Source organism: Poecilia reticulata, chromosome 12 (genome assembly GCF_904066995.2).
Source record: "Poecilia reticulata chromosome 12, P_reticulata-male-v2, whole genome shotgun sequence".
Classification (NCBI taxonomy): Eukaryota; Metazoa; Chordata; class Actinopteri; order Cyprinodontiformes; family Poeciliidae; genus Poecilia; species Poecilia reticulata.
The window spans coordinates 2,028,222-2,050,525 of record NC_088841.1 but is presented as its reverse complement, the minus strand read 5'-3'; the positions used below and the strand labels follow the sequence as shown (position 1 = coordinate 2,050,525).

Here is a 22,304-nt window from a genome sequence, read left to right as displayed (position 1 = left end):
AGATTTTGGTAATCTTTTTTCTTTTATTTTTCTGTAACCCATTTAACCATTATAATCTACTGTTCTAACCCTAACCTCCACTGATCTCAGTTGTTGCCTGTGCTAAACTCTTAATCCCTGTACCATCATGTCAGCTCAGCATGAAGAACTGCTGCAAAGTCAGCAACATGATGTCTGCGATTCTCCAGACAGTAGAACTCACATCCAGGAGGAGCGAATGTTGCAAGTCAGTAACCAAATGCAATCTAATGGGTTTCTTCAAAAAACTTTTAACCAATTTAAATAATAAATTAAACTTGACTGCATTGGTCGATAACTACGGTCAATTTGGAATTCATGCAGTTGATTTGGAATCAGTATGCATGATTGGATTGAATTGTGATCCTGAGGAGGGTTTTTAATGTAGCAGGAAACAGCAAGACCTGCTGAAAGGAGCCACTGATTTCACTGAGCTGTCAGACGTTAGGGTTCCAATGTTTCCTGTCTTCTAAAGATACATGTGATTTTCATAAATTCAACAGAAACAAACTAATGCTTCATTGTATCATTAACTCGCTCAGCAAATAGCTGAAATCCCCATTTGAGATACAAGCCTTATTAGCAGAAGAATTGCTTTTTGTTTAGCTGGTTGAGCCTGGAATTATAAAAATAGCTCCTGACTCACATTTCAAACACAAAGCAACAGGAAAGTGAAGACAATTACAAATCCCAACAGATACAGTGAGTGTAGGGTTAGTTTGTGGGCATGTTTCTTATTGGTGTGTGTACAGATTGTAGAGCAGTGTAACCTTACTGTAAACACAATCTGTAAACCGGCTGTACGTCTCCCACAGGGAGCAATCAAAAGTCATTCACTTTTAGTATTAAGCCAAATCAGAACAATAAAGTTACTGGGGTGCATTCTTCTGGGAGAGGGGAATTCTAGGCTTAAATATGAAAGGCCGAAAGGCATAAAGTTAAATAATTACATTGTTAATTAAATATGTTAAAAACTTGTGAAACATGTCTTTTTAAACCATATATAAGATGATACTAGATCTAATTGTTTGACATTGATGGCATCTTTTGTAGTCTTGTTGATCTATTCTTTTATTTTCTTGTGCTAGATAAATTCTTTTTTTGGCTAAAAAGCCTTTTCTACAAAGGATTGTTTTAAATTGTGTCCCATAAATAAAGAATTGACAAATAAAATGAATGAAACAATCAAAGTTCTGCCATGATCCTGGCAAGATATTTCAGCAAGACATTAAAAAATACATATCTATTAAAACCATGGATTAGGCCTTAAAAAAATACCAACTGAATTCAATGTTTATGTAGAAAAGAAACAAGCATATTTGTTTGCATTTTGTCAGCTTTTCACAAACCCTGACATTACTGGCTATCCGCCAAAAACACACACACAAGTGGAACCACGTGAGCATGTCTATGTGCGCATGCAGATGGTGATTGTTGATAAAGTATTTGAACTCTTGGATGATGCCGATGGAATAGAAAAGAAATATTAACTTGTCATGGTCACAACTTTTTACATCACTCACACTTCGGATACTGTAGAACCGCTTTAAGATCAGTCATCTGCTTTGTTGCCATGATCGTCGTCAAGGCCATTATGTGGAAGTGCAACACAAACTTCATCTGGTTTATTCAGTCTCTGTTACAGAAACAGAGACTGAGCCATCAACAATGTTTGGTGGCGGTTATCACATGTAGCTCCTGAGCCTATCCTGGCTGTGGTGGTCAGGTTAATAGAGCTACCATCACCAGCCACAAGAGGCCACTGTAAGCAAACTAATGAGAGTTTTGTATATAACAGGAATATTTAAATTTAATCAAAACATAAAGAAAATTTTAAAAAATGTTATAAAACAAGCAGAACATTAGACGTAAATTATAAGTTGTGACAAGACTCAGAGGAAGCAATAAAAATTTATTAACAAACAAAAACCTTTTTTATTTTTGACTGGAACTTAAAATAGGCAAAATCTACATTAGTTGTAGTTTTGCCTTATTTTGCTGCACGTTGAACTTGATGCTATTTTGTTGACATAAATGACTTAAAATGAGTGAACAGAAAGTTTGTTATTTTGAAAGTCCTGACTTCACAATGGAATTCCAGGATCCTGGATGTGAGAATGACTTTGGGATGACCTTATATTGTTACTTGGAATGTCCTTCCCCACCACTTAGCTGGAAGAAAGAGTCCACAAGATGAAAGGAAAATGCTCACATTGTAGAAAATTAAAAATCATCATTAAGAGCCTGTTTCACTTTGTTCTCTGATTGCGTCTTTCAGAAGTTTTTCTTTGTTACACAGTCAAATTGCTGTGATAAATGCAAGAGATAAAAATCTATTATCTGATCAGTGTGTTCAAGGGAAACTGTGCTGGTTAAATGTTAGTTTCTCAGCTTTTGGTTTAATCTGGCCCATTTTCCTCCCAACTCTCCTCCCCTCCATTTATCCACTCTGTTGGATTTGAGCATAGCTCACAGAAAACACACAAAGTAAATGTTTGCTGAGCAGCCTCTCTTTCTCACCTCCGAGGGATGCGTGTTAGACTGACGGAGCGCAGATTTGTTTTCATGTTTCTTCAAGCACTTTAAAGAGACGTCTTTAAAAGAATTGCACGCTAAACAGGCAGTGGTAGTTTCACAGCTATTAAAGCGGTTGCTAGGAAACAGGTTCATCCAGTTTTTGTATGATATACACAAAATGTATTCACAAACAGGCAGATGGAACTACACTGATATAGGCTAGCTGAAGTGTGGAGTAATCTCAGCATTTGGAAAGTAGGGAAATACAATCCACAGGAGAAAATGGGATCATAAATATGAATCATAAAAACTTCCTGGCAAATGCAGTAATTTCCTCTTTAAAACATTTTATCAGCCTTGTAGCAGTTCACCTGGTAAAACGTGTCCTTCTGACATCCAGTACTCCAGCGTTAGCATTGTGTTCCATTCTGATCAACCATTGTGAATTTCTCTTTTTTCATCTGTTGTATTTATTTTGTTAAGCCATTCCTTCAGGGATTTCTTAAATTTAAATGCAGGAAGTCGGCAGAAAGAGACCAAAAGCATTTTGAATTTGGCTTTAATCCGAATTTCTTCCTACAGCAGCCTGAGTCACTGAATCAGAACAACAGTGAGGTCTTCTCTTCCTCTTTCCATCTGATACTTTTCTTCATGGCTGATGGGGTCAGAAGTGATGGAATTGCTCACCTCTTATGTTGTGATTTTACAGAATATTGCTGTTTATTTTATGGGTCTCTTACTTTTTGTTAATCTTCAACTATTTGAGGAACAATAATTAAATGGGGGAGAAAATACAGTTTAAATATTTCATTCACCTTTCTGTAAAACCAGCATCGTGTGACAACATGAATCCCAAAGAATTTGAGTATTTAAAAAGAAAATATTAAAATGAAGATGTCAGGTAGGAAGGGCAGTGAAAAGCTTCTGGTCCAGTTTTAAACAGGCTTACAGTCAATCCATCTTTTCTAGTTTCAGACTTATTTCTATTAACAAACAAATAGAAGAGCAACTTTAACTGAAAACATGTTTGAGCACAGAATGTTCACTTCCTATTTTAGCTCATCGACTACCAGATGCAGTTATATAGTGTTGTTCATTTACCTGTTAGTTGTCATAATTTAATGCCTGGACAGAGAAGCCTGTCTCCTTTGACCTGCTCTTGTTTCTTGCTGTTCTTGAAGCTAATAAGGAACAGAGAAAATTAGTTTTTCTTTGAACTTCTGTAAGAAGAACCTGGAGAGGCAGACAGCCCAGTTTCCTCCCTCCTGCTAAATGTTCTGCCCCCACACACAGCGGGTGCTTGCTGCAGGTTAACAAGCGTCCTTCCTCTTCACGTCCTTGGAACTTCAACACTGAGGAATTTGGAAAAGGCTGCTGACTCAAATCCTATTAAGATTCACCAGGTTGTCAGCTTCTTTGTTTTTTTTTCTCCTTTGATTTCTTCTCAGTCTGTCTCTCACGGTGGGACAGGATCCGTCTTTGCATGGAGAGTGTTGCTTAAAGTTAGGCTTTCATGAACTGGGCCATGTCTACTTCCAAGCCCCACCCACCTCCCACTTCCTCCTTTAACAAGGTGCTGTAAAGAGAGAATACTTTTGAATGTTTAAACAGCAAATGACAATATGATTTTTATTGTGCGTAATATTCTCAACTCCTTTTATCACCTTCATTCTGTTGCCTTCATGTGATCATTGTTTGAATACATCAGTATAACAGAATACTGGGGAGCTGTGAAGTCAAGCTGCGATTGCATTTCATTGATTTGGTGTTGAAAGGTTAGCGTTATGCTAACTGCAGATCTGTCGGCGACTAATTTGATTCGGTGGGTTGCAGAAAGATGAAAGGAGAGAGCTGCCTCCGGTTTCCTCCTCATGATGAGATCTCATTGTGACAAAATACAAAATGCTGTTGAGAGGATGGGATACTTTGCATGCAAAGTGTTTTGTATTTCTTTATTTTGGCAGGTGAGGTCTGAACAGTCGCAGTGTTCAGACCTGCGACAGAAATGATCAAAGCTGTTATGTTATGGATCAAGCGAGTTGCTAAGAATTGCTCGTACGTCATTTGATAGACATACTTATAGGCTGAAAGGTTTTCTTAAAAAAAGAAAAGTAATGATATTCAAGGAAAAAAAATCTGAGGCATTTCAAAAAACCCAAAGTTTCTCCTTCAGGTAAAATGGTCATCTGTTCTTTTGCCCATTTTTCAGCCTCTGAGCTTGATTTATATTTAAATCTTATATGTGTACATAAGAATCATTGTGTAGAACAAAACACACGGAAGCATGAACATATTGTTAAGGATGAGTGTGGAGGAACATATGAAGCTTTAAGTGATAGTGCTCAACACTGATGACTCTTACTCAGCCTGCTGTGTAATCACTGGTCACTTTAGTTTTACATAAATGAACCAGACCAGCAGAGAATCACAGACAATTCTTTTTAATCCAGTCAGATTATCCATCCATCCATTGTCTTTACACCCTTGTCCCTCAGTGGGGTCAGGAGGGTTGCTGGTGCCTATCTCCAGCTAACGTTCCGGGTGAGAGGCGGGGGTCACCCTGGACAGGTCGCCAGTCTGTCACAGGGCAACACAGAGACACACAACCATGTACACACACACTTACACCTAGGGACAATTTGGAGAGGTCAATTAATCTGACAGTCATGTTTTTAGACTGTGGGAGGAAATCAGAGTACCCGGAGAAAACCCAAGCATGCACAGGGAGAACATGCAGACTCCATGCAGAAAGACCGGGGCCGGGAATCAAACCCAGAACCTTCTTGCTGCAAGGCAGCAGCTCTAACCCCTGTCAGATTATTTGTAGTGAAATGCTGCACTAGGTAGAATTAAAAACAACCAAACAGGAAATCAAAATACTGCATAAGAAGACCAATATTATGCAACAAAACAAGAGAAAAAATGTTTTAAATAAAGACTTTTAATTTTATACCCAATGAATATTTAGGTAAACATACAAATATACTTAGGGTACTTACTTTGTACAGCTTAGATAGGCTAGTACTTCTACATTTTTCAGCAACTATAACGTGTAAAAAAACGGTCAGCAAACTGATCCTATGATTTAATGTATTCTTAAGAAAGTTCTGGAGTGACGTGGCAAATCGAGTCCTGAATAACCAGACTGCCATGACAGGCAGAGCCACTCAGTTTGTTATCTTTCACACAACCTCAGCAAAATACCTTGGAGTTTGTGTTTTTAATATGACAAAAAAAAGCGGAAAAAGTTTAAGGAGTAAAAATATTTCCTCAAAGACACGGGATGCTTACACACATTCACATGTACAGAGATGTGAAAATAGCTAAAAGTGACAAGATGAGCATAAAACCCTCATGAATCATTTACTTATGTACAGAGTGGAAATTCTGGGTTTAGTCGTGTATAACACAGATTGTAAACAGCTGGTGGGCAGATAGAATATTGAAACAGAGGGCAGATAAAGGACACAAACAATCCTCTGACAGGAATTATTTCAATATTTGTACCAAAAAATATCTCTCAGATCTAGCAAAGTACTTATATATTTGCTATATTTAACTGTTAATAAAATTAACATCTCTTGCTCTTGTAAATGGTTTTTCAAAATTAAATATATATAATATGGAAACAACTGAATTAATATCACAGAGATATTAAAATGACTTCTTTCTACATCAACATCTGCTTTTCTTCTGGTGAGAGGATGAAGTTTTAATCTTTGTCAGGCGCTTATACTGTTCTCAAACATAATAATAATGATGATGATGATCATCATCATCAGATCTCCACATTCATGTCCTGAGGGAGGGCAGCGATCGGCATCACAATGAAGACAGTGAAATGTCCTGACTTTAAACATTGACTCCTCCCAAAGCCATCTTCCTGCCATTTTCTAAAAGGAATGTAATTTCTTCACAAGTCAAAACAAAAAGCCAAAACAAATCTCTTCGGAGGCAATTTTCAGCTATTTACTTGTCAGCCTGAGCTTTTAAAGATGCCAGACGACTCAGACAGCAGCAGACAAATTACAGACGGACACTTGAGCTGCACACAAAGTAAAGACAAAGATGAGCACAAAGTATTCAAACACAATCAGCCAGCGCTGCATGCAAGCATCATTGAGTCAATCATATCATTGACTGCACACTGCTCTGGGACAATGCTGCACTCACGTCACATCGTTCCAAAACAAAATAACGCTCATTTGGATTTGGACTTTTAGAAAAATCCTAAGAAATTTTTTAAAAAGGAACACGAGTGACGTCTGAAAACATCAGTCTGTATTTCTCAGTCTGGTCTGATTTTTATCATTAACAGATCAAACTAATCTGATGGCAAAATGTCAAGTAAAAACAGCAATGTGGGGCCCTGATTGGGTCACACTTCCTCTGTTTTACCAACAAAGTCATGGAGCCAAGACTGGAATACACAGTGCATCCTTAACCGCTATGCGGACCATGTCCAAGCTTAACACCACATGGCACCAGTGGTTAGCCGCTCTAGCAACCTCTGATAAACACTAACAGCCTGATAGAACAAATCTTGATGCAGACTTGTTGGTCAGTAACTTGGGGAGAGGAGATGAAAAGTTAAAATACTCTCCAACAATTGTCTTGTACACAAGTTCTAATTGACTAACCCCAAGATCACTAAGTCTTCTTAAAAGATAGAGTCTCTAGAACCATTTCTGAAAAATATAGTGATTGTTTTCAGGAAAGTTGAGCTGACTGTCCAGGAATGATCCAAGATATTTAAAATTTGCCACAGTTCCAACAAGTTGGCCATCAAGTGAAACTGGAACCACTTTCAGGTTTTGTTTAGGTCATTTAATTAGCTTCCCTTAGACTTTGGGGTATTCTGATTTAGTAATGTATTTATGTTAGTTGTGTTACCACCACCATGCTGCTAGAGGCAGTAGTACCCCCGAAAAGATGCGACTAAGGAGCAGGTTGTTATGTTTTGAGTTATTCCTGTGTTGTTTCTTTAGTGTGTAAATGTACTGTTTATGTTTTGGTGCAAACAATCAAAAGAGTTTGGGTCGTTGACACCGCGACATTCAATTAAAGCTCTGCAACACAAAATAACTCAGTTGAGTGGTACAGTCGTTACGCAGTGCTCGTAGACATCCATGTTAGAAACGGTCATCTCCTCAGCTGTCTGATAACGTGATACTTCCCTAAGAACTCCAGTTCTCCCTGGATCTCTTTGTCATTGATGGAGCGATACTGACCCCTACTGGCGAATTACTCACACAGTTACCAAACAGTGACTGATGATGAATAACATTGTTTTACCAATATTTTTACTTTTAATTTTTATTTATTTATAACCAAAATTCGAGTTTTTTATGCTCTAACCCCAAAAACACAACTAGTAAAGAACACAGAAAACACCAAACAATGTAAATATACATAAACTATTATAATATAAACTATATGCCATGTTTACATAAGTTATTGTCTACCTGCATACTTCTATATTTGCGCCTTTAAAATTTGCTTTGTCATTTTAAAGATATTCAAGTGTAAATATTCCTAGGTCATGCCTCCTCGTTTCTAAGGAGACATGACCTCCTTAGAGATACCTAAACCTGTAAGTTTAGGTTTCCCATGAAACCCTTTATCAGTCATTAGCCTCCCTACTTCCTGTCACCCATCTCAACAAAACATGACAAGTCATAAATAAAGGCTGAGGCTCGGCAAATGTAAGTCCATTTTGATTGTTTATAACAACATGAAAGCTTTCTGCTTGTCACTCTGAGTGATGGATTGTGGGGAAATCATCCAACTCAGAGGCAATGGACACATGCAGCACATTTCTTGTCAGATGTACAGTAACCTGCAGTCTTCAGCATCCAAGTTATATTGATTATGGATGGGCTTAATTGAGTTTTTAACAATTATTTGTACCATTTCCATTTTCGGGGTGGAGCAAAATGGAAATCACTGAACTTCAGTGATTAAAAAATATGAAAAGAATTAAGTGTATTGAGTAATTTGAGTGCCAGAGTTTGAGTCTATTGTAGTTTTTCTATAATTCACACAAGTTTACACAGTTCTGTAGTTTTGTGGATTACGGACTTTCTGACATCCTTGGAACACAGCAAAATCTCAAGAATAAGCAAAAAGGTTGCAAAAGATGGAAGTGATTTCACTACTGAGCTTATCTGTTTTTGTTTAGTTCCTCTTAGTGGTGCCCAGCCAGGTGCAGCAGGTGTCTGACTGATATTCTGGGTGTTCCTGTACCATCAAGTCTAGGAAAGGTAACAACACCCAAAAGAATCAATTTGTTGCCCCTGAGTGGTGTGTGTGTAGGTGTGTGTGTGTGTGTGTGTGTGTGTGTGTGTGTGTGTGTGTGTGTGTGTGTGTGTGTGTGTGTGATGGAAGTGAGTCCCTGCAGCTGCACATCTGTCCTACTTAGTAAATTTGTTCAAATCAAGTCATTTCTTTTTTTTTTCTTGCATGCTGTGACAGTCCTGATGAGGAAACGAAACCTTTCTGATTGCTTTCATGAAATTGTCAAAATGTGAACAGTGTTGTTTCTCCCTGCCTTGCCACAGTATGATAAAAACATAGCATTTTCACTTTGAGAACGAGCAACATGTCTAAGCTCCCTTTATCTCCCTCTCAGCCTTCATATTTATTGTGAACGTTTCATCTGAAACCAGCATTGCTGCTGTGTTGTTTCTGTGGCTGTGCGTCATGTTCTCTTGTGTCTGCTACCCTTGAAGGATTCAATAACACATTCATTTTGACATAAAGCAAAAGTTCATGTTTTGTGTGCCAATACAAAACTGTCAGTGGGAAAAGAGAGAAAACCTCCATTACTCTGTAATCCCTGCTTTTTACTTTTCTGTGTTTGAAGAATCACAGCGATGGACAAGAACATGAAACTTGTAATTCCATGAATGTCCAAGTCAGCAGTGATTTTTATTGAATCCTTGTCTGGATGTTATGGTCTGCTGTGAAGAGACAAATGTGTCTTAAGGAGGTCATCATTTCCCATCTTTACCTCTTTGATCAATTCTTTTTATACATTTCAATCTTGACTGACCCCTTCAGATCCAGTTGTCTTCTACACATGCCTGCAGGTTTATTTTAAAAGCTCAGCAAAGATCAGAAGGTTTTATATCCTAATACAGAAAGAAACTTCAAGGAAAGAAAATACATGATCATTTTATGAAGTCAAAATCAAGCTCACAATTTGATTTTGACTTCTGTGGCAAATTCTGAGCATGAAAAAAAAATTGTGAACTTAAGTGTGAACTTAAACAGGATGTTTAAACTTGATCTTTTTAAAATGTGATTAATGCAGCTGCAAAATACCTCCACTGTGATGTTGAGGACTGTCATCAGGGGCAACTAGCATTTTGTACTACAGAGTCAAAGTGTTTCTTGACACTTTGACTCTGTAGGATATAATAAATATATAGTTAAAACATTTACATGTATCTATGTTTCAAACTTTCACAATGTAAAGTGTTTCTCAGTCTGAATATGATTAGATTGGCGTTTTGATCTTAAATTCTGACCACTGTGAGTTAGCATTGGAATCAGAGGTCAACTACCTGCAGTGTGCACACCTTCTATCACTGGTTTTCATTTTAATATAGTTGTACGTAGGGAAAATAAAGATTTTGGACTGAATAGCTGCAATATAGCCATACAAACATCTCGACTGTAAAGTAAAAGTATGAGAGTGTTTGGTCTGGTCAGGCCATGGATGACTCCACTGATCTGCTGAATGTATTTTGAGTGTTGATACATAAAAGCCACAGTGCAGCTTTTGCTTTTATTGTCTGTCTCCTGGCTGTCAGCTGTAATTATACAGCAGTCACAGCATCAGTTCTCGGCTCTCAGAGCAGATTTAAAAGCTGGACTATATCCACAACTGCCATCCAGACTGTGTGTGTCAGAAAACATTCATGTGCGCGAGTGAAAAAAGCTTCTGTCAGGACTGTGAGTCGAGATAAAGGTGAAGAATAATGCTTACGTGTGGGGATGAGAGACACATGGTCAGACACAAGGTGAGACTGAAAGACAAACAGGAAGCAAAGTGGTGCTTAGTGAGACAGAGACAGACGGCTGAGCTCGCTTCACTGGAATGCTACGGGAACATAAGGGTAGCATTATAAAGTTAAAAGAGAAAACCTAATTAATGTTATCTGAACGTCCCCTTGGAGGGGAGTTAAAATTAAATTAAATTAAATCAGTGTCAGCACAGTGGAGACAGCGAGAAAGGACCCAATTACAGCTCAAAGCTTTACCTAACGAACATGTCCTACACTGATACTGCTGCACAGGTGGGCTCTGCAGTGTGACACACTGAAACCTGAGGAAAGAACTTTCTTCCTCTGCTCACCATGAAAGGCTTCCATGTATAAAAAAATAAATGCTTGTTTTCTGTGCAGTGGATTCAACATTCCAATGAAGACAGACATAAGCATGAAATAAACTGTAGCTGACAGTAAAGAGATGAAAGTCACATTATGGAGCTGAGAATTCAGGCTTTTCTTTTAGTTACATTGCTGAGTGACTGCCTCAGCTTTCTTGCCATTTAACTGTTTGTTTTTTTTGTTTGTTTTTTTAAATGACTACATCTGAGTCACTTTCTGGTCTCTGTTAGTTACCATTATCTGTGGAATAAACCTGGAGAGAGAAAGGGGGCGGAGCATGTTTGGGGCTTTGGCTCCTCCATAGCAGCTCTTGCAAAATCTTAGTTCATCTTTTTAGGACATTTATCCACTCTTAATAGCTGATTCCAACTTAGTTTAATTTTTCTCAGAACAAATAGATTTCTACCTAAGATCAATCAATCAGACATCAGCCTCAACTCTATAGGAAGCACTAAAAGCAGAGGGCAGATTAGTGCATATAATAGGAAGATGTACTGTAGGGATATTATGGCTGAGTCCTCTAGGATCAAGTCTGTTGTTGAACTCGTATCAGTGTCTGTGACTCCTGACTTGATGAAAACCAGGATATCCCCTGAAGATGAAGCTGATCTATTATTGTCCACTGAGGCAGAGAGGCTTTTATTCAAATCTATACTATAAAATGGGGATAAACATTCAAAATGATTGGCTGTCCAGCTCCACCACACAGCTGCATCCTAGTCTATACCACATATTAGACAGTCTGACTCTTTACTAAGTGAAGATCATCTGACAATAAACAATCAGTTTAAAGACTTTTATTTAGAAATATATACAAAGGAACCCAGTCAGGATCAACAACATTTGGATAATTTCTTCTCTAAATATAACTGAATATACCAACATTGAGTCCCAACTGTGAGGTGAAATCAGATGAAGAGCCCCTTACAGAGCAATAACATACAGAGTGGCACAGCACCAGGCCCAGATGGGTTCCCAACCAATCCTGCATTAAGTATTCCTGGAAGCTTGGCTGTTCTCAACGGATTTGGGAGGATTTTGGGATACAAACTTAACTACAACCAAAACCGCAAGCGGCATTGGAGGCAATCGCAGCGAAGCGCGCCTCCTTAAGAGACTAATATTTTCATTTCAGATTATGTGTTATGGTCATTTCCATAGCAACGACTAGAAGCAAGCTCACAAGGTGAGCTTGTTGATGATGGCATCACAGACTCAGACACAGACTCCCTTCAATCATTCGTTCAGAGTTTCAAAGATTGTCTACAGTTCTCTGTGGAAATGGATAAGAACATTCCAGTCATATTCTTTTTGCCAATCGGATTTGCTTTAGGGTACGTAGTTACCAAAGACATGCAAAGATTATGGGATTATTTCTTACCTGGGAAGGTTTTGGACCAAAGTTGTCCTGGTAGTTCCACGGTTTCGGAAGGACAAACTGATCAAGATGACAGTTTTTGCATTTGCATCGAAGATCGGACAGACAATTTTTGCATTATTAGCTAAGGCAAAGACCAGGACTAAGACAAAGATGACAAAAAGGCTGTAAATAGGTCCTATGACAGGGAGATAGATGTCGTTGAAGGAAAAGACAATTTGAGCATGAAATCAGAGCAGGCGGCTCCCTGCAGCATGCTTGATATCTCTGAAGAACCAGGCAATTTGAGAGAGGAATCAGAAGACGAAACTGCAGACAGGAGAGACAGAACCTTCAGAACCTCCACAGGTCTGCCCTGCAAAGCCGTTCATTATTGATGTCTCAAAGCTGAGAAAGAAGAAGAAGAAATTAACTGACATGTGCTTTATATAGATACAGGAGAAAACAAAACAAAACAGAAGTGGGTGCACAGAGGCTGGGATGCTGCTTCTCCTTGGTTCTTTAGTTCTGGGGATGCAGACCATGCTAGCAGTCCAAACAACATGGCTCGGGTGGTTTCTGAGGCAAAAACCCAGGCATGGGAGGAGTTTGGAGAGGCTTCGAGGCGATTTTGGTCCACTATCCAGTGTCTCAGGAGGGGAAAGCTTTGCAGCACCAGCACTGTTTATGGTGTGCTGCTGAACTTGACTTAGGATGTTGTGGGTCAGTGGGTGGAATACTTCGAAGACCTCCTCAATCCCACCAACAGGCCTTCCATTGTGGAAGCTGAGCCTTGGGACTCTGGGTCAGGCTCTCCAATTTCTGGGGATGAGGTCACCGAGGTGGTTAAAGAGCTCCTCGATGGCAAAACCCCTAGGGTGGATGAGATTCATCCAGAGTTCCTTAAAACTCTGTATAGGTGGTGTATTTGACGTAACTCTGCAATATTGCGTGGACATCAAGGGAAGTTCCCTTGCACTGGTAGACTGAAGTGCAGGTCCCCCTGTTCAAAAAGGGGGACAAGAGGGTGTGCTCCAATCAGTGTTGTAATACTCGAGATCGGTCTTGGTCTCGAGGCCATTTTTTGATGGTCTCGGTCTTGTCTCGGTCTCGGGCGCTGAGGACTCGGCATTTTATTTCAAGACCAGTCGAGACCGCAACTGTGAAAATATCACTAAACATGCAGCATACTATCCAGTTTATTTGTTAACATCTTTGTTTTCAGTGGATGCAAAACGCACCGATTAAAATCCAACCAATAACGTGACTTGCCAATTATGTGTTTATATTACTCCCACTCCTCACCTTTCACTCGCACGTGGTGCTCCAAGACATGCACAGTGGTTTTCTCTCAGCTGCAGAAAATGTCTGTCTAATCATCAGTAATATAATGGCCCTGCATTAATCATAAGAAATCCGATGGCCACAGCTAACTCAGCAGCGCTTCGCTTTCACAGACGGTGGGGACTACGTCTAACTTTTTTTGTCACTTAGAAAAGTATCTCAAAGAAAGGTAAGCTCCGTTGACGTGATGTTAGCAAAGCTAGCTGTATAGCGACACATAAGCATTGTGATGAAAAAAAGTTGTCACTCACCGCTCTGAATTATTGTGCGGAGGTGTTGACTGACTTGTCGCACATATCCAAAAGTCTGCAATGTAGTGATGCGACATTCAGGAGCAGTACAATTCTTCTGCACGGGTCTTTGCTTATTAGATAGGACTGGAGTGTCACTGAGAGTCGTTGTTCTATCAGATTACCATATGCTGTCAGAATAGCATACATCAGAGGTTCCCAAACTGTGGGGCGCCGTGCCATTGCAGGGGGGACGTGGGAAGCCGTTTGGATGAAAAAGAAAAACAAAAAAACATGAACGCTGTATGCGTTGGGTTTTTACTAGAGGTGTGCCGATCTATCGTCACCGATCATAATCGGGCCGATTTTCGTGAAAAAGTGCATGATCGGTGATCGGCGATCATTGGCTCTTGTTGTTGATACCGATCACCTGCATCTCATTTCGCAGCCTGCCTGTGCAGCTGGTCTCCTCTTTCCTTCACACTGCGCAAACGTGCAGCAACAAATCCTAAGCGATGTGGAACTACAGCACTGAGTGAACGGGGAAGTTTGCGTGTTACAGCGGAAAATTGAAACACGTCAAAATGCATCAACACAACGAAGCTAATAAGACATAAAATCAATGCCATACTTGACGAAGTTTAGCTACATCAAGGATCACTGCAGTGAAAAAGACATATGGAGGATCAGATAGCAGGTAAAGCACCGCACAGCTACAAACACTCACCAGGATTAGCATGACGGTCAGAAAGCTAAACAAATAACCCGCAAAATTATTTAAGTCTTCGAGCTGCGATGTAAGACGCTGGTTCTGCTCTCGCTGTTGAACCGCTGCTACGCTACAGGTAGCAGCGGTTTCACAGACGGAGCGCCGCCATGATTCTAACACACGCCGCTTCTGCATCTGCTCCACGTGGTAGTGACTCTCACACCGAACCTCTACTTAAAGCTGCAGCATCTAACTTAAAAAAATACATTTTACATACGTATTAAAACTTTTGCTGTCCTAACATGAGACAGATAATCTCTAAAAAATAATCGATATCCTCCCTGCTCTGCATAATTACTCCGCTCAGTCAGAAACAGCCACTCAGAACTAGTAGTAATCAGCTAGCCGCCATGCTATCAGGAAGTTTTCTTTCAGTAACTCAGGATTGTTTATTGTAATGGAACCTGTATTTGCCTTTGAATGTTAAGTTTTATACTTGAATTTTTTTGGCAATGTTGAGAGGTTTTATTTTGGCTCTTTGCATTATTTAGCCTCTTCAGAGCCTTCATATGTTATCAGTCCAACACATTCTCACTCCCAACTCGTCACATATTGACGTTTTTTCAGGTACCCTCGGCGTCACATATTGACGCCAAGGGTACCCCCTTGGCGTCAATATGTGACTTGAAGGGTTCTCCCATTGAATGTTGTACGGTTCCCTGAGCGTCCGATATTTACGACTTAGGAACGAATAAGATGACGTATCTATTTTTTAAAAAACCTTTATTTACAATGTGTGTGCTAGTTTGAACAGGATATTAATAATATTTACTACATAAACGTTCATAAAACTTTAATTTGGTATTTTAAAATAACTCAGTAAAATATAAAACCGGAGGGTTTTTGTTGTGGTTGTTGTTAAGTTGATTTAAAAGCTTTTTTTTTTTTTTTTTAACTTGATTTAAAATCCTTTATTTTAAATTTACCAACTTAATTTAAGAAAAAATAAGAATTATTTCTTTTGTTATTTCATGCAAACAGTTCTGTGAACGTTTTAATATTTTTGATTGAAATAATAAAATAAGTACGTATCCGGCAAAAACCCATGAAGAAGAAGACGCTGACGTCATCGCATGCGACGCTGTGAGTACAAACCTGAATCTGTCCAAAATGTTTCTGTACTATAAAACTAAAAAATAACTAGAGTGTTGCGTTATAAAGTTGATGATTGCAGTTTTAGGACTTAATGGCAGTCGGACTGTGCCGCGAGTGGTTGAAGACATTTAGACACGTTTGTAACATTTATAAAAGAAATTTACCGGAAGAACTGGGCGGGAAGCTAGCTACATTAGCCTCTTGGAGTCCATAAGCTTCAACTGAACCTGCACTTAATACATTTAATTAGCCATGCTAGAGTCACAGAATTCTTTATAGTCATGCTTGTTGTAAAATTTGAGGATCGATATAAACGCCAGTGACCCTAGGCTGTAATGATCCTTAAAAGTTTGTCTATGAGCCCCTGCCTGTTTGAAGCTAGGCCATTTACTTCCAATTAAAACGAACTTGGATCATTACAGGGAAAGATCTCTCTACCTGTCTATTTTGTTTATTGCTGTTGCAACTTATAAAGAGAAATCAAGAACTTCCGAAATCTGAACATTTCTTTTTTTTTATGTCAACAGGTTCTTCTTTGATCTCATCACCTCACGTATATTTCTGCTCTTTTATATAGCACCCACAAAAGGCACTTTTAAGAGCCACATCTGTTTTATCTGTTCATCATCTTTGTGTCCTTAATTTGTGTATTCTTAACTTGTCAACAGTACTGTCTGTCTGTCTGTCTGTCTGTCTGTCTGTCTGTCTGTTTGTTTCTCCATCTGAAGTCTTTGTTGGTCCGTCCGTCCGTCCGTCTGTTTGTTTCTCCATCTGAAGTCTTTGTTGTTGTTTTTTTTGCACTTTGCCATTGTTTTTTAACTATGACACGGCCCAAATTCAGGCCATGCCCAAAGTGTGAAACGCCTAACCAGGCAAACAGAAAAACGTGTTTTGTCTGCCACCAGAGTCTTTCCACCAAAAAAAATCTAAAAGAAAAGCTGCAGATTTTTGACGATCAGTGGAGGGAAGCTGTTTTAAAGAACAGAAACGTTTCCAGAGTAATATGTTCTACACAAATCGCAGTAAGTATACATTTTTAGACTGAAAAAGTTCTGTTAATGAGCAAAATGTACCCCGTACTCCTCTTGTTAACTTAAACATTCTTCTCTGACTTTTCCATATGAAATAGTTGAGATGTTAACACCACAAAACACACATGACTTTGAAAATATAAATTATTTTATCAATATGTTGCTAAAGATGAAAAACAACTGCTCTAATAGGATGGTGTGTTTAAGTAATTTGTTACATGTTCTTATCAATCGCAGGTACGCAAACTCCATGCTTTAGGCTTCAAGCCCATTTTATTTTTCGCGAAGCAACAATCATCTTCAAGCAAGTGGGTTGCTGACATAACTACACATTTGGAGACCACGGATACTACAAAAAATTTTTTGGATAAGATGCAGAGGGCTTATGAATTTCTTCTCTCTGTTGGTAATGCATGTATGTTTGTGTGAGAGTGTGTACACCTGTAGTGCCTTATATCAGAGAGCGAGAAATACTTATGTATTTTTTCTTTAAAATTATGTCTTTCCTAGGCACACCTGTACCAGTGCAGCCCCAAACCTCTACAGAAGATGCTTTTACACACAAAGAGCAATTGACTGGTAAAAACGCTGAGGACTTCATTAATGAACCAAAGGAGACCACAGCTGAGGAGCAGATAAAGACCTCACCACAAAACCAAGAAGAAACTGTGATTGTGCTTGATCTGGTTCCTGTTCCTCCTCCTCCTATTGTTCCATCCTCATCAGCTTTCCAGACGAAAAGGGCCCGAAGCCCCTCTCCAGCTGCCTCTCCCATAGACCAGCCAGATCAGGAGTCATCTCAATCACCTGCTGCTAATGCCATCTCATCAACTCAGGGTGGCCTATGTGACACTGACAGTAAGAAGAGAAAGCGTAAGTTTTGTTTTCCTCAGTCCTGTGTCTATTGCTTTTACATCCATTGATTTTCTTACACCGGGGGGACCAACTACCTACTTAAGGAGTTCAGCACTAAAATGCTGCTGCTGCCTATCTCCAGCTAGAGGAGGGGGTCACCCTGGACAGGTCGCCAGTCTGTCCAGGGTGGTGACCAGGGCAACACAGAGACAGACAGGACAAACAACCATGCACACACACACACACACACACACACACACACACACACACACACACACACACACATCTAGGGACAATTTGGAGAGACCAATTAACATGACAGTCATGTTTTTGGACCGTGGAAGGAAACCAGAGTACCCGGAGAAAACCCACGCATGCAGAAAGACCCAGGGCCAGGAATCAAAACCAGAACTTCTTCTATCAACTGTGCCACTGTGCATTTAATGTACATTTCAGCTATACTAACTTCAAATTCTCAATTAATAATGATGCTTGTCTTGACCTTGTTTGTGAACCTGTGGACAAGTACACTGTATTTGTTAGTTAAACAAGTTTAACTAACTGTCCTGAAATCATAAACCAAGCCTTTGCAAATTTTACACAAGTGGGGAGAATGAAAAGACACTGCTGGAGATGGAGATTAACAAAGATAGCGACAAAGCTTATCCACTTTGTTGCTATGTTCATTGATTTTTTCCTGACTCTTCTACTGACTGGTCAAAACATCTAGTGATATATGTAGCAACTCTTTTTTGTTGTTGTTTTGGAGACTCTTAAATCAGCATTGCTCTGTCATGAGCAAGCAGCATAGGATGCTTAGATTCCCCGTTGCTCCTAAAAGGACCTACAGTCAGTCTAACAGTTGTCTGTCCTGCAGAATTCCTTTGGCAGTAATCAGAGCAGAGCAGGCCCATTCCAATTTTGTCAATATTACAAAGAAACATTTGCAAATGAGAATAATGCTACTATCAATACAGTCTACAACACTTGCTATTCCAACTCATCTCCCCACTGCCCCGCTGCACCGTGTGGGGCAGTGGGACTGAAAGAGATCGTCATATACCAGAATGAGTGCTGAGTGACAGGGCTGTGGTATTATTTCATATTTTAATGTTAATGAATTTCACTGTAACTATTAGAAAAACCCAACTACCAACTTGAGGAGTCAAGTATTGAAGTGTCAAAATTTTCACAGAATCAGAAAATAATTATACAGTTTATAAGTGACAAAACTTATTTTGGGTTTAGTTACACTTTAAGTATTATTTTTCAATTTCTTTGGCCAATAGTTAAATAATATTTAACTATTAGTAGTTAAAAATTAGTAATATTTAACTACTAATAATATAACTTTAACCTCTGAAATAATTAGAGAAAATGTGTAAGTCCATGTAAAGAAGATTAAAGTTTAGAATGATTAAAAGTCACCACACTAGTTTTCAGTTTTTCATTGTACACACTTAGGCTGTATTTCATGTTTTGTTTTTATAATTTTTTTCTTTTCTTGTCATTAAGGTTGCCGGAAATGTAGTAGACAAAAGGTGTTCCTCTTTGACTCAATCACCGGGCATAGGACAAATGCGGTAAGACTAAAATTGTTACTAATACACCCTCTCAAAGTACATTCCCACCCTAGTCAAAAATGCCATGATACACCAAGAGACATTGCCACATGTGGAGATGAGTAGATGGGGGCAGGGGTGATAATTGGGACTGGTCTGCAAAAATAAGCACATTTGTTTACTCATAAACTTTTTGATCATATTTACTTACTCTCAAGACTCAATTGCTTTCTATTTTTCTTTTTTTATTATAAGGATAAAAAGGGGCATTACAATAAGTCAGAGCAAAACAATTTCACACAAAAAAGTCAGCATTGGCACAGTAACAGAAGCATAGAGATGGAACACCAAATCACATAATTAGGCATTTTATTATAAAAGCCATGATTCACCACTCATCCTTCAATACTGACTGAAGACTCCTTCCACGCTTAAGTATTTTAGAAACACTTTATGGACATGTTTTTGATGATTGCTTTAATTAATTGATTTCTCTTTTATTTTATATGCTGTCTAGGGAAAAGAGGAAGTAAATATTCATTGGTTACCCTGCTCTGCTTGGTGAGAAGTGTTTTTTGCACCTATTAGAAATATAATCTTGCTATGTCATGGGGAAATATAATGGACATGTAAAATTTGGAGATGTATATTACGTTATAATGTCATCAAGCTTTTTGTGGCCTTTTGTCACAAGAGCTTTTCCTTAGGTTTTCAGTCTAGCTGAGATGGCGCCCTACAAAGCATACCTCCCCTGATGCAATCCCTTAAGGCTAATGGCAGCTGCAATTAGCAAACGCCTGCTGGACCAGCTCTGCTGAGCTCATTTTGGGGATTGCTTCTCAGTCCAACGCTACTGAGAATGGCTGTAAACCACTTAATGAAGGTGTGATGACATCCTAAAGCCAGTGTCAGAAGAGGAGGTGCTTCTTAGAGAAACAGTGACCCATTTTGAAAATGGGTCTCCAGTAGACATTGGCTTAAACATGGCTACTCTTCCTGGGTTCTATACATTAAAGTGTGTAAATGACAAAGTGACATTTCTTTTAAGTCTTATTTGATATGTACAACATTTGTATAACAACTGAAGGTAACAGTCTTACTTTATTATATTATGAAAAGGCACTATGGTCCTAGAAATTATTTAAAACTGTTCTTTTTATAATTGATACAAGCTGGAAATTAAATCTGAAACTGTCACTTTCTTTGAGTTAGAATTTTTGGTAGAATTTTTTCAAAAACTAAACCACTATGAGAGATTTTTCTTGTTTGTGTAGTGGTGAAAGTACTGTGCAGTCAGTTTGTCATCGGACACTTAATAATTCAAGATAATATTGTTTGGGACACAACAAGATCCTGTTGTGTCCCAATAAGCTGTTAATTGGGGCAGGGGGTGATTTAGTCAGGGAAAAGTATTTGGCTACAGAAACTCTCTTTTAGAAAGAGAAAAATGTTTACCTTGCAGTACATAAAAATTCCATAACTTGATTTTACTGTTCATCTTTTCTAGTGGGAAAATCTGGGAAGACACATGGGAACCTGCATGTCAGTTCTCACATGTTGCTGTCCCCCAAGAAGAGCCACTTCCTTCAGACAACAAACAAGCAGGATGATGTTGCTTTTTCTTTTTTCTTTTTTTTTGTATTACAAAGTTCTAATTTTCATTTTTTTCTATAACTGCAGTTTCACTTTAGTGAGACGTTTTTTGTTTTATATTGTTTTTGTCATTCACTGAAATAAATGTTACTGTTGTAATGCAGTAGTAATAAGATCATCTTGGGCTGTTCATTGATACGTTTTTGTCATATTCTGTAAAAGCCTTAAGACATGCTGTGACTGGCTGAGTCACTGCATGAACTATTTACTTTGCCTGTATAGAGGTTTAAAATTTTGAACAGGACTGTTTGTACATAGTAAAAGTTGACAGTCTTAAATCCTTTAAACATGGCATTTTACACATTTGTTTTTGAGTGTTTTGAAGGTTGATATGGAATTCCAAATTCAAGTCCATAAAATTTTGTTAAAAAAACATTAATTTCAATATAACTTCTTGGAAGTGTTTTATGCCAAGAAGCTATAATTTCACCATCTGCTTTTTTGTATCATGTATGTTGTCTATCAATATTGTATTTGTAAAATGCTTTAATAAAATTGCTTTCAAATGCAGTACATTTATTTTTGAACACAGCTGCTTTAAGTGCAGTTACTGATGAAGTGGACATTAAAATACCTTTTTAATGTCCAGATCAACTGACCATATAACACATCACACATATATAAATTTAAATAAACCTATGTTGCAAATGTCATGCACATTTTGAAGAACACACATTAATTACTAAGCCTGTAATATATATATATTAACCATTTATATATTCCTGCTCTGACCTGTAACTACAAAAGAAGTCCTTTAAGTCCCGGATGTTGCTGGCTACATTTCCTTAAATGATCCAATGTTATCAGCGCCAGTTTAAATAAAGCTGTTTAGACTAAAGTACCTTGAGGAGAAAACTTTTTCAAACCTGATCTTCCATAATGAAATATAGTTAACCACACAAAATATTTTTGAAACATCACAGCTCCGCAAACTTCTATAAATTCTTACACGGCTGCTCTGCGGGAATTTGAAATGGAATTCAGCCATTGTACGGCAGACAGAGTAAAAGAATAAAGGGACACATCGAGCTCCATCAACACATTGTACCTTACAAGACTATCTCGGGGGACAGGGCACAAATGATCTTTGACAACTTTATGTGTCGGTTGTAAAATCAATTTAGTGGTCAACGAGAAACTGAAATGTTCCCTCAAACTGAAGTCAAAATGTGCATTTGTTATAGTAAGAGTCATAAAGGGATTTATAAACTTTTTTTTGCGTTTGCCCTTCTCAGTGCCTGTCAAGCTGGCCGCCGTTCGAAGTTGGTCAAGTTTGCCATATGTATTGTCTTGAAGGCATGAAGCCAGATTAACTCTACAACCGATTGATTTCCTCTACACTTGCTAGTAGTGTGTGAAGCTATGTTATGTGTTTCATAGATAGAGGATTAGTCACCAGTCTTTGTTGAAGAAGGAAAGAAATTAAATCATAGATCGTGGGAAGTGCAGAGCGAAAACTAATCAAACTAATCACACA

The 22,304-nt window shown here is 38.5% G+C and overlaps 1 protein-coding gene across 1 annotated transcript; it reads left to right on the top strand.

Annotated features, from left to right (window-relative positions):
* Window positions 1–16,469: 16,469 nt before the first annotated feature.
* Window positions 16,470–21,337, top strand: LOC145554261 (uncharacterized). The gene is made up of 6 exons (XM_081613791.1): window positions 16,470–16,748; window positions 16,995–17,163; window positions 17,268–17,630; window positions 19,128–19,195; window positions 19,692–19,735; window positions 20,682–21,337. Exons 1-6 carry the CDS (start codon window positions 16,548–16,550, stop codon window positions 20,782–20,784), a joined length of 948 nt encoding a protein of 315 aa, XP_081469917.1. The 5' UTR covers window positions 16,470–16,547; the 3' UTR covers window positions 20,785–21,337.
* The last annotated feature ends 967 nt before the right edge of the window (window positions 21,338–22,304 follow it).

Bases quoted from the DNA above. Each gene is read 5' to 3' on its own strand.
- LOC145554261 (XM_081613791.1), top strand. From the start codon at position 16,548: ATGACACGGCCCAAATTCAGGCCATGCCCAAAGTGTGAAACGCCTAAC. The intron at 17,631-19,127 runs GTAAGTTTTGTT...CTTGTCATTAAG, and splicing joins TGACAGTAAGAAGAGAAAGC to GTTGCCGGAAATGTAGTAGA. The intron at 19,736-20,681 runs GTGAGAAGTGTT...CATCTTTTCTAG, and splicing joins TGGTTACCCTGCTCTGCTTG to TGGGAAAATCTGGGAAGACA.